We start from the raw sequence: 12,113 nt of genomic DNA on the forward strand, positions 1-12,113 counted from the left end.
TTTAACTTTGGTACCTGGTATCTGTCTAGAAATTTGCCCATTTCATCCAGGTTTTCCAGTTTTGTTGAGTATAGCCTTTTGTAGTAGGATCTGATGATGTTTTGGATTTCCTCATGTTCTGTTGTTACGTCTCCCTTTTCATTTTTGATTTTGTTAATTAGGATACTGTGCCTGTGCCCTCTAGTTAGTCTGGAAAAGGGTTTATCTATCTTGTTGATTTTTCTCAGAAAACCAGCTCCTGGTTTGGTTGATTCTTTGAATAGTTCTTTTTGTTTCTACTTGGTTGATTTTGAGTTTGATTAGGAAAGAACAGTTTTAAAGAAGGCTCTAAGGAAGAGATCATGAGATGGGTGGTAGGGACTAGGGTGGGAGTCAGAGTAGAGGTCAGGAATAAGGTGAAAAGAATAAGGATGACTTCTAGATGTCTTCTTAGACAACTGGGCAGCTGGTGGTACCTCTTTCTAAAGCAGAACAGGTCTTATGGAGGAAGTGAAAATTGCAATAGGGAGCAAAGCAGTAATGTCCAGTGAGCCCTCATAAGTCTAGAGCTCAGGAGAGAGGTTTGCCCTGAAGAAAAGACATGAGAGTCCTCAGTCTATTGTTACTAAAACTGTATTCTCTGTACCCCTACCCAGGAGTCAAGTGACCTTGACCAGGGCTCTTCAGATCCAAGAGCAGCTGTGGGCTAGTCTCAGGAACCCCAGTGCTGCCTTGCTGGAGCTGACTGGTGAGGTTCTCCTCCTGTACCCCAGAAGACCTGGAAAAGAGTGGGGTGGGAGTCTGAAAGCTAGACACATGTGATGGGTAGACACACAGCTCTGTTTTGAGGGGCAGTGAAAACTGGAAGGGCTCAGAGCCTCTGACTTCATCTGCAGCTTCAGTTCTCTACGGAGGTTCTTTGGGGGACCTGGAGGACAGAGAGGCCCTGGTTAGCCTGACAAGAACCTGCCTAAATCCCAGAAACACGAACTGGGACCAGCCACACACTCCCCAATATCTCCTGGCCACTCTGATGCCCAGCCCAGGTAAGCTTCAGGCAAAAGTCCATGCCCCACGCTGGGGTGGGGACTAGTGCATTGCACTGCCGTTCCCCACAGGAATATGGCTATCTGCACCAATAAACAAATGAGCGGGCAACGTTGATAGTTATGGAGTCAGGGGAAGGCTTACTTCCTCGGGTCTGGTGGGATAATCTATTTTGTTCCTCTCACCTCCAATTCTAAGAGCTAGGGGAACTGGATGCCAGAACAGATTGCAAGGCCCAGATGCACCTACTGCCCACACCACCTGAACCTCGTACCTGTGGACTAAACGAAGCACCCCAGGCCTGGCTGATGAGACGCCAAAGTCGTGTTCTGCTGAATGCGCTGCAGAAGTGTTCATCCACGTGGGTTCCTACAGTTTGTGGAGGAATTGCCCAGCGCAAAGAAAGGCAACTTCAGCAACGCCTGGCGCAAGCCAAGAAGAGGCTGGTGGCACTTCAGGCTTTGCTAACCAACAACCGTTTTCGCTCAGGCCAGTGTGTCACCCCCTGGGCAGTGTTAGGACCCAATGCCCGGCGACCTCTAGAGGGCTTCTTAGAGACCGAGGTGCTGGAACTGAAGCACCTGGTGGGTACACTGCTGCGTGACCTTGACTGCCTATTGCAGCAGCTGAAGGGCGGGACCCCGTGCACTTCCAGTCGCTGCGCTAAGGTGGCCCGGGCTCTTTGGGCTGGACGCCTACCTCAGCCTTGGAGATCTTATGCTCTTGCTGGTCCACAGCTTCCCTGGCTATGGCTGCGGCAACTGTCCCGCCGTGGGCACCTGTTGATTCGCTACCTGGACAGTGGCATGAGCGAAAATGCCAACGAACCAGAGCGCATATTTCACCTGTCGGCTTTCCACCACCCTGGTCGCCTGTTGCTGGCATTGCGTTGGGAGGCTGTCCTGGAGAACTCGGTGCACAACCCCAACCTTCCTGGTCACCAAGACTCTATCTCTGGAAGTCTCCCACCTAAATGGCAGGAGTTGAGCAACCACCCTCTGCATATTTGGGTATTCTGAAGCTACTCTTTCTGCTTCCCATTCATACATATCCTTAAAGTATCTGATTATATCCCATCCTATCCATCCCTGACTGATTCATTTTTCTAGCTTTGCCTAACTGTTTTTGGTATCCCCTTCCACACCCCCCCACCTCCCAGGTGGAGAATGGCCCAAATCCCAAAGTTCCTAAGATGGGACTGCTGCTGACTGGGTTACAACTCCAGCATGCCGAGTGGGACCAGACAGATGGAGCCTTGCAGGACAGTTTTTCCAGCCAACCCTGCCCTCTGCCTCCTGTCAGTGTCAGCACACAAGCCCGACGTGGCAAAGATGCACCTGTCTCAGCTGGTCTGGGCATGTACTCCTGTCCTGTATACATGACTGGGCCCTTTGGCACCACTAAGCTGCATAGCAAGAACATCCTGATGCACCTGCCACTCCCCACAAGGCTCAGCCCTGACACATGTATTCAACGGAGAGTACATGTGTGCAGCCCAACTTTAACCTGAGCCCTGATCAAAATAAAGCTGTAGTGATGTCAAGAATGACCTCTAGCATTTGGAAGAAGATAGGCATAAACGCGCAAAGAAGGAAATATGGCCCAATGATGGGAAAGGACACTATTGACATGGAAGAAGGGGGATGTACAAGTGGGGCAAAGGCTGTGGGGACACTTGGGGTACAGAGGCCTGCTGTTTCGTGTTTACAAAGGGACAGGCAAACCTCCAATGGCTAGCACAGAATTCTGGGTTGTTGCTCAGCTCTCTACTGTGGTCTCAGCACTTGAACTCAATATCCAGTAGGTCTCTTTGAATGGAGAACACTACAGTTTTAAGTTGCTAAAGGAATTTAGCAGCATTTTTTGGAATGCCCCAGTTCTGCCTTAGCACATTCTCTGAAGGAGTCATATACCCCAAACAAAGGCCAAACGAGATTCACAACCCCTCACTCATTCAACAATAACCAGCTGAGGAGGCACTCTGCCACACAAGTGTTCTTTTAGCACCAAACTCCTCCTTTTCTTGGAAACCTAGTATCTGAAGTTCCAGGAACAGGTTACACCCTTTAAAAGCACTCTCCCCAGGTGACTAGACCTTGCCTTTTAATAGCCCATTCATGCACTATTGAGATTAGCACCTTCATTATCCAGTTAGCCTCTAATAGCAGCACCATGAGGGGTCCAAGCCTTCATACCCATGGGGGGATACACCATATCCAAACTTCACCAGTCCACAACTGGGCCTCAAAGCATCATAATGGAAAGAGTATCTTCCCCACCCTCTATGTTTTGAGACAGGGTCTTGTTATGTTACAACCTGGCCTCAAACACCTGCCTCAACTCTCCAAGCTAAAACTAGAGGCACAAACCACCATATCTAGCTCAAATGCATTGCTCAAAAGTCCAAATTCCATGTCCTCAGACCTGAACTCTCAGCTATAAAAACTAAGTAAATAATCCAAAACATAGCAGTCCCATTCCAAGAGGATGGGATAGACACCAAAGAAAGAGTACACCAGAGCAAGAATAAAACCCAGCAGAACAAAAGTCCTGTAGCTCTAAGGCTTGCTCCACTCACTGTGGCTTTCCTTGGCAGATGCTCTATGCCCACGGCCCCTCTGTCTAAAGTCTCCTCCGCAGCTCCACTCACTCTCACAACTTCACACACTGGCAGAAACTTACTGCAGGGATTGTGGCTCTGCTGGTCACTGGCTTTCCAGACTTTGCTTTGAAGGCAGAGAGAAAACCTAGAATCCCACAACTCTTAAATTCCACGTTGGAAACTCCAGCATCACATGGGCAATTGTCTGTTGTCAGTTCAAGCTGTAGCTAGCTCTTTTTCAATGGCCTCTGAATAATAGCTGGATGGCTGAACACTGGGAAACACTTTCCTAGGTGGTCCTAAGTGAACAGCTCTTAATGCAATCTTTTTACTGAATCTAAAGTCTTTATACCCTTGTGCCTACCATGGGTAGCAGCTAGTCAATTTCTGAGATGCCTTCAGATACTTTTCTGTTGTTCTGATGCCAAGTTCTGATAACTGTTTTGTATGTTTTGTCTTGGGGTTTGTTTTAAAGATTTATGAGCATGAGTGTTTTGCCTGTGTTATGTATGTGTTTTGTATGTTATGATGTTATGTATGTGCACTATGTGTATATCTAGTCCTGTGAAGGCCAGAAAGGGCATTGGATCTGCTGGAAAGAGTGTTATGTAAAGTTGTGAGTACCATATGGATTCTGGGAACCAAATCCAGGTCCTCTGCAAAAACAATTTTTCTTGACCACTGAGTTGCTGCTTCAGCCTCTATCTTTGAGACAGGGTTTCATATAGTCGGTCTGAACTTGAATGTACTGTGGAGCTACAATGACGTTGAACTTTTAATCCTTGTTTCTCCATCTACCAAGTGCTGGCTGGCAATGGTAGACAAGCACAACCACACAGTCTACTCAAATAATGGCCCGAATCTCTTCAACGGCCATATATCTCTTGCCTTCAACTTTAATTTTTTTTTTCCTGCTCACACTGAAAGAATTTCAAACTTTAACACTTGGCTTTTGGTAACAATTCTTGCTATAAATTTGACTAAAAGCAGCTAGCAATAACCATGCCATGCCTCAATGCCATGTTGCCTTGAAATGCCCTCTGCTGTATGTCTGAGCCTTTAAGTTTGGCCTCATGCAAAAACTGAATACTACTAAAATATAAAGGGTTTTTTTTTTTTTTCTGGAATTAAAAATGGTCTGTAGTCCAGTTTCAAGAGAGACCTTACTATCTTCTTTATTGTCTACACTCCTATCAGCATTCGGACTTTCTGAATTCTCACCAGAATTGCCCATTACGCATTTCTAACAACATTCTGAGACCTCTCTAGTTTATACTTCTCTCAAACCAATCCCAAAGAGTCACAAAGTCAGGTTCAATCACAACAACCTCATTTGTCCAGGATAAATCTGTAGTTAGACTTTCTGTCAATGTGAAAAGTATCTAAAAGAAACAACGTAAGGAAGGTGCTGTCTTGGCTCATGGTTGCAGGAGTCTCAGTTCACAATGGATGATACCACTGTTGGGCACCTGAGAACAGGCCGAATAGCAAGGCTGTGAGCGTGAACTGAAGCATGGTCATGAAGGTCAGGAAGCAGAGACGGACAGGGGAAACAGCTGCAGATGCGATATGTTCTTCAAGGCTATATCACCAGAGACCTGCTTCCTTCACTTATACCCTACATTTTAAAGTTCCTACCATTTCTCAAAATAACACCAACTGATTGGGACAAGACCTCCAACATATTCAAGCCATAGAACATGTGTGTGATTGTGTGTGTGTGTGTGTGAAAAAATTAATATTCAGAGCTAGAAATGTGACTTATTTAGTTTAGTTGGTAGTTTTTGCCTATATGCACAAAGCTTTGTCTTTGATCTCAAGCACTCATAAAACTGGGCATGGTGGCACACACCTGTAATCCCAGCCCTTGGGAGGTAGAGATAAAAGGATCAGAAATTCAAAGTCATTCTCAGCTACATAGAGAGGTCAAGGCCAGAATGGGCTACAAGAAACCCTGTCTCCTAATAAAATTTAGAAATAGTATTATCTACAAATTTGAGATTACATTTTTATGTGTTTAAATAAGTTATACTCTTGGTTATTTATGTTCCTAGTCATACATACATACAAAGAATCACTAAAGCAATTTTTCAAAAATGTCACTTTACATGAATGGCAAACCAGAGAAAAATTGGGATAGCTACTAGACACTGCACAAATGCTGTTTTTCTTCCTTTTGGGTATGGTTGGAATGTTTTTGGGTTTTGTTTGTTTTTGGCCACCTGTGAAGCTATATCTCATACTGATAGTTGTTTTGGTCAATTACATACATAGGTGTACAAAGGATTCCTTTCCATTTTGGCAATGAGATGATTTTGCTTTTGTTCCCTTTTCTTGTCTCAGTGACTATAAGAGAACATGTTTAGATAGTGTTTCCATTAGTTGGGTCTCTGAGTGTGATTATAGTCCCTCTCAATCTATATTGATAAGGTAAAAAAATCACATTGGAGGTGAGATGGCTTGGTAGGTAAAGGTATCTTACTCCAAGACTGGCAACCAGGGTGGAATCCCTTGGAATCTCAACATAAACAGATTCCCACCAAATGTTCCCTGACTTCCACACACATACATGGCATACATGTAGCACCACTCCCTCCAAAGAAAAGAAATGGAACTGTAAAATTCTTAAAATTACCACATTGGTTTAAATCATTACTGTTTTAGGCTTTTATTTTCTTGTAGGGTGACCTAGCCACTCCAACTGATATATGTATACTAATAGTTTAAACAATCAATAAATTGTGGTTTGTTCACAGTAATAAAGATGAAAAGTTGCACTGCACTTAGTAATATGGATGAATGGTAAGGAGTGCAAACATCTAGACACATGGAAAGGCTATTTAGATATGGAAGCTTAAGTGGTAATACTATGTAAAAGACCAAGAAAATAACATCGAGTCAAAGTAGTGGGAATTTTGTGGATAAAGAGAAGAAAGTTGCTTGTGTTTGAGAAGAGGTGGGGAAGCCTTAGGTGATAATGGCCTCCTGCTGCTTAGTCTGGGTGGTTTTCAGAGTTAAATATTGTTTTGTGTATTTTTCCTTATCGGTGCTTTGTTCTCTTATATTAAAAGGACTTTAAGAGATTACTAGTACCTCAAAAAACAGCAATATACTTCCCACTGAAGTGAAGCCTAGTCCAGGTGTTCCTAATCATGTTGACTCTAGTTTTGGTGATGCTCAAGATTTAGGCACTCCTGCTAAAATGCTTCAAGTTGGGCAATGTAACACAAGGGAAGTGTTCGTTAGATCCAAGTCTGGAAGCAGCAGTTTCATTATCAACCAATTGTCTATATTATCCGTTGACACACAACTCTATGTGGATATAGGGAATATAGTGCAGTTGATTTCCCAGAAAGAGAATGAGTGTGAAGAACACTGTAACACATACCCAAACCACCACGTAGCATGCCAAAGATATGAGGCTAGGGACACACATAAATACAGGGAACTGGTTCAGTACCATATGGACTGGGACTTCTCAATAGCACAAGAAAAGAATTGTTACTGCTGCCTGGCCTGCATCCCCTGTTTGACAGGATACATGTGCATGGTTTTCCCATGGGCTTCTTGAAAGATAACCAGCCCTGATGATAAGTTGGGACATTCTCAGGGAAGGCTTTTTGCTAGGTAAGGCTCTTTAGCGCTAGGTGGCAGTAGATACACTGTGTTCTAGTTTGCTGCCTCTTGCTCTGGTAAAATACTGACAAAGTCAACTAGAGGAGGAAAGGGCTCATTACATCTTACAAGTTAGAGCCCATAATCAAGGAAAGCCAGGGCAGGAGCATGAGGCAGGAACTGAAGTAAAGGCTGTACTGCGGCTTATCCAGTTTGCTTTCTGTGGTTTATTCAATTATCTTTTTTACACAGCCCAGGCCCACCTGCCTGAGTGGCAATGCCCCACAGACAGGCCTACAGGCCCATGTGAAGGAGGCATATTCCCAGCTGAGATGTTCTCCTCCCAGGTGACTTTAGTCTGTGTCTATTTGACAAAAACTAACTAGCATATACCATCAGGGTTAAGGGGAATGCCAGGGCCAGGAAGTGGGAGTGGATGGGTTGGGGAGCAGGGCAAGGGGGAGGGAATAGGGGACTTTCGGGATAGCATTTGAAATGTAAATGAAGAAAATATCTAATTAAAAAAATGAAATAAAAAAAAAAGAGCTATGAACTTGAGGAGCAGTTGGCTTATATGTCATAGGAATCAACCAAAATCAGCTAATGCACATGTCGCCACGGGAAGCTCCAGGACCTCAACGTTAACCACAAGAGCCAACATTCAAATGTTTGTCTTGGTTGGACGTATCAATGATGCATTAATTGGGTAAGTTTAATTTTCTCCAATATACCTTTCTCCATTCCAATCTCCAAATAAACAGAAGAGGTTAAAAAAATGGGTAAGAGATCATATTCTCTGATGCACTGAACTGAAGAGAAGTTTGAGCCCTAAGAGCTACTGATAAGTTACTGGAATGTGGGAAGTGACAGAGGGAAATTGTATTTAAAGGGTCGATTTTCTAGATTAGATTCAGTCATTATGGAGAACATAACATATTTGTACCAGAGTACTAATAAGAGAACAGATCCTTGAAGTGAAACCAAAAAAAGAAAAGGCTGCAGCAACTGGAGAGACTTCCAAGAAGCCTAATAAGCAAGGTGCCTCTGCTTAGTTAAGCCTGTACCTTGAGACTCAGAGAACCAAGACACCAAGAAAATCACAAAATCACAAAGCTCTTACTCCTAACACTCTCGAGCTCCTGAACCAAAAGCCAAGTCACCAACCTTCACGTCCCTTGTTATACTAGGGAAAAAAATTAAATGTTTAAAACACTTAGTGGGATCTTCTTTTAGTCACAAATAATTGATAAAATATTTCTTTTCTGATAGTGAGCATTATTTTTTCCTCATTTAAAAATAGGAAAATGAAAAAAAAAAAAAAAGTAAAAAAGACGGCCAGTTGAGCCGGGCGTGGTGGTCCACACCTTTAATCCCAGCACTCAGGAGGCAGAGGCAGGCGGATTTCTGAGTTCGAGGCCAGCCTGGTCTACAGAATGAGTTCCAGGACAGCCAGGGCTATACAGAGAAACCCTGTCTTGGGGAAAAGAAAAGAAAAGAAAGAGAAGAGGAGAGGAGAGGAGAGGAGAGGAGAGGNAGAGGAGAGGAGAGGAGAGGAGAGGAGAGGAGAAGGGAAAGGAAAGGAAAGGAGGAAAGGAAAGGAAAGGAAAGGAAAGGAAAGGAAAGGAAAGGAAAGGAAAGGAAAGGAAAGGAAAGGTAAGGAAAGGAAGAAAAAAAAAAAGTAGGAAAATGGGTTGGGAAGATAGCTCGGGAGTTAAGAGTGAGCACTTGTCTTGCAGAGGGTTCAAGTTCAGTTTTCCACACCCTCATCAGCCAGCTCACAACTGCCTCTAACTCCAGCTCCCCAAAATTCTGTCTGTGGTGGCCTCAGTCACTGCACTCACACATGCATAACAGGGCCCGGACATGGAATTTAAAAATAAATCTTTAAAGTAGGACGATTAGAAAGTACAGAGTGGCATCTGCTAAGATGTTGAAGCACCCTAAAGGAAACAGGGTTTTGTGGTAAGATGGACAGGAAGACATATCCAGGGTGCATAATGCTAAGTGAGATAACATGCTCACATTCATTATAAGGGTTTTAATTCTGTTTCAGAGTCCAATTTTCTCCTAAAATAGCCAAACTTCTTATATACTATGACTTCGTCACCTTCAAAACCTGTCCTTCAAGGTCACCTTCCTAGGTAGGGAGAGACTGGGAGGAAGTGGAAACAGATGATCTATCTTTCCCTTTCTTTGTGTGGTATGAACCTCACCCAGACTATCCTGCCTAAAGCACAGGGCTGAAAAATACAGTTTAACTGTAAGTGCAGAAAGACGGCACTGTGGCAAATTCTTCCCGAGGAAAAAATATTGTACAAAGATGGAGGGGCATGTTTAGAAGTGAAGAGAACTTGGAGTGCATTACCAATGAATAGCAAGCTCAGGCAGTATTGAGAAGAGCGAGTTAAGTTGCAGCTGGCCATCAGAACAATGAGTGGGTAAGATCACACAGGGCCTGGGAAGGAGTTTGTCTTTTGTTCTCAAGCCATGAGAATCCATTGAAGGATTTTATGCAAAGAGGTGACATAATGTGATTTACATTTCATAGAGATCACTTGGCAGTAAGGAAAATGAATTGCTTGGGGAGCAAAGGCCATTAGATCCCCATAGCAGACACTGTAGTAGTCAAAAGTCCTAGAACCTGGTGGCTGGTTAGCAAACTCACCTGGGAAGGAGGATGACCTGGAAATGAAAGGCTCTAATTGCCAGTCTCTGAAAAGCTGCAGAGGGCTTTGTGCAATTACGTAACTGGTGAATGCTTGGAGCTGAGCTGCCTCTGCCAAGATCACACTGTTTCTTTTGGAACTATGCTCTCTCTTAGGACCGGGTTACAGGAACAAAATCAGGAGCACATGAATAATTGCAGAAGCAAGAACACTCTGCTCAGAGAGCTCTGAAGGAATATTGAACAGGCACCAGATCTGGACTGATATCCATACCTAACGTCATTCTTATCTCCTACAGCTCTTAAAAGAGTAGGGCTATTCTTTCTCTGCAGTTGAGAAAGGTTGCAGCAAGCCTGTAAGGATTTTTTTTTAACTTTGTTTGATGAGTTTTGCCTGCATGTACATCTGTGGACCACGTGCATGCCTGCTGTGCCCAGAAGCCAAAGTGGGCATGGGTACCCCAAGGACTAGATGGTTATAAGCCATCTTGTGGTGTGCTGGGAATTGAACCTGAGTTCTTTGTAAGAGCAGCCATTGCTCCCAATCAAAGAAAACATCTGTTTCAGGCCCACTGTGATGTTCTTAGACAGTCCTGTGATCAGCTCAAGGCATAAACAATCTCATGAGAATGTCTAATTCTGAGTAACAATAAATAACTGGCTCCTGTGCTGGCTTGCAATCTTCACCCATCCTGGCATTGCCTCCCCTAAGGAGCCTGCTCTGGGGAAATGAAGGAGACTCCTTGCTTTCTGTATCTTGTTTCTACCTCCTTGCTGAGTATTCCAGGCACAAGTGCTAACAAGAAGAGGCAAGCAAACACAAGACTGGTTGATTCTGTGACCCACAGGCTTAGTGGACATTCAAAAGGGAAATCCCATTAGTCTCTGATGGATACTGCACCATTCTAGATGGTTTCCTGAAACTCCTCTGGGTGGCTGACCCCTTGCTGTTTGCTATTAAGTCTCTTTATCTCTTCAAAATGGCCCCACAGGACAGGACCCAAGCCTACCCTCCACTTAGCTCGAGACGCATACAAGGCACTCATGTCCCACATTCTAGAAACACAAAGCAGCAGCATTTCACGGCCACACCATCCAAAAAAAAAAAAGTGAGCTTTTTCTTGCCCTGTATTTTTCCAGAGCAGGAACAGGACTCCAGGCTCATCATTCTTTAGCGGTACGAGTATCTTGTGCTTCCTAAATGGTCCCAGTAGACCTAGTTAGAACTGTAATCAGAAACCTGACTGTCTCCCCTTTCCTACAGAGGCTAGGTTCTAACAGACCAGTAGTAAGGGGATTAACAAGCTCTGACACAGCACTGAACTATGCTCCATCCTTCTACATGCTATTAACACTGCCAGCACTTCTATGTATTTCCTTACTTCAGGGTCTAATCTGTACCCCTTGGCTGGTCTGGAACTATGTAGTTCAGGCTGGCCCCAAGCTCCACCTGCCTCTACCCACTGAGTGCTGAGATTAGAGGTGTTCCCCACCACACCCAGCCATCATTCACTCTCTTCCATTCTCAAAGTGATCTTCATTTTCCCCTCCTCAAAATCCAATCCTCTCCCCACCTTTATGCTCAATGAATAGTTTTGTTCCCTCCTTCAAGGAACCCAAAGCCATCAGAAAAAATTCATAGGACCCTACTCAGATCTAAAGAACCAGAAAATGCAGGAGAGCTCGGAATGCAGCATTTTAATAACCCTCGTAGATGACTCTAGTCACTGTCTTTCAGTTAACCCCTCCCATTACCACTTACCCTTAATACTCTTCTCTCTCCTTCAATCTGTACTGACCATACAAGCCTCCTGTCCTTTAAGCTGGGTATGCTGTGTGCATATGCATGTGTAGGTGTAGAAACCAGAGGAGGACATCAAGTTCCCTGCTTTATCACTCCACCTTATTTGGAGGACATCAAGTTCCCTGCTCTATCACTCCACCTTATTTGGAGGACATCAAGTCCCCTGCGCTATCACTCCACCTTATTTGGAGGACATCAAGTTCCCTGCTCTATCACTCCACCTTATTTGAGGGACATCAAGTCCCCTGCTCTATCACTCCACCTTATTTGGAGTCAGGTTCTTACTCCAGGAAAGTCTGCTGGCCGACAAGCCCAGTATTCTGTCTCTCTCTGTCACTATTCCAACCCTCCTCAGCGTTGGAGTTATAGACACAGTTATGAGTGCTAAGGCTCTGAACTCA

At 44.3% G+C, this 12,113-nt stretch overlaps 1 protein-coding gene across 1 annotated transcript in view; it reads left to right on the top strand.

Moving 5' to 3' along the window:
- Dnhd1 (dynein heavy chain domain 1) overlaps positions 1 to 3,025 on the top strand; it is a 69,639-nt gene extending 66,614 nt beyond the window's left edge. The window contains exons 41-44 of the mRNA XM_021167320.2: positions 636 to 727; positions 876 to 1,025; positions 1,225 to 2,036; positions 2,186 to 3,025. Of these exons, the coding sequence (XP_021022979.1) occupies positions 636 to 727; positions 876 to 1,025; positions 1,225 to 2,036; positions 2,186 to 2,536 (1,405 nt within the window). The 3' untranslated portion in view covers positions 2,537 to 3,025. The remainder of the gene's footprint in view (positions 1 to 635; positions 728 to 875; positions 1,026 to 1,224; positions 2,037 to 2,185) is intronic.
- The last annotated feature ends 9,088 nt before the right edge of the window (positions 3,026 to 12,113 follow it).

This window comes from Mus caroli, chromosome 7 (genome assembly GCF_900094665.2).
Source record: "Mus caroli chromosome 7, CAROLI_EIJ_v1.1, whole genome shotgun sequence".
NCBI classification, from domain to species: Eukaryota; Metazoa; Chordata; class Mammalia; order Rodentia; family Muridae; genus Mus; species Mus caroli.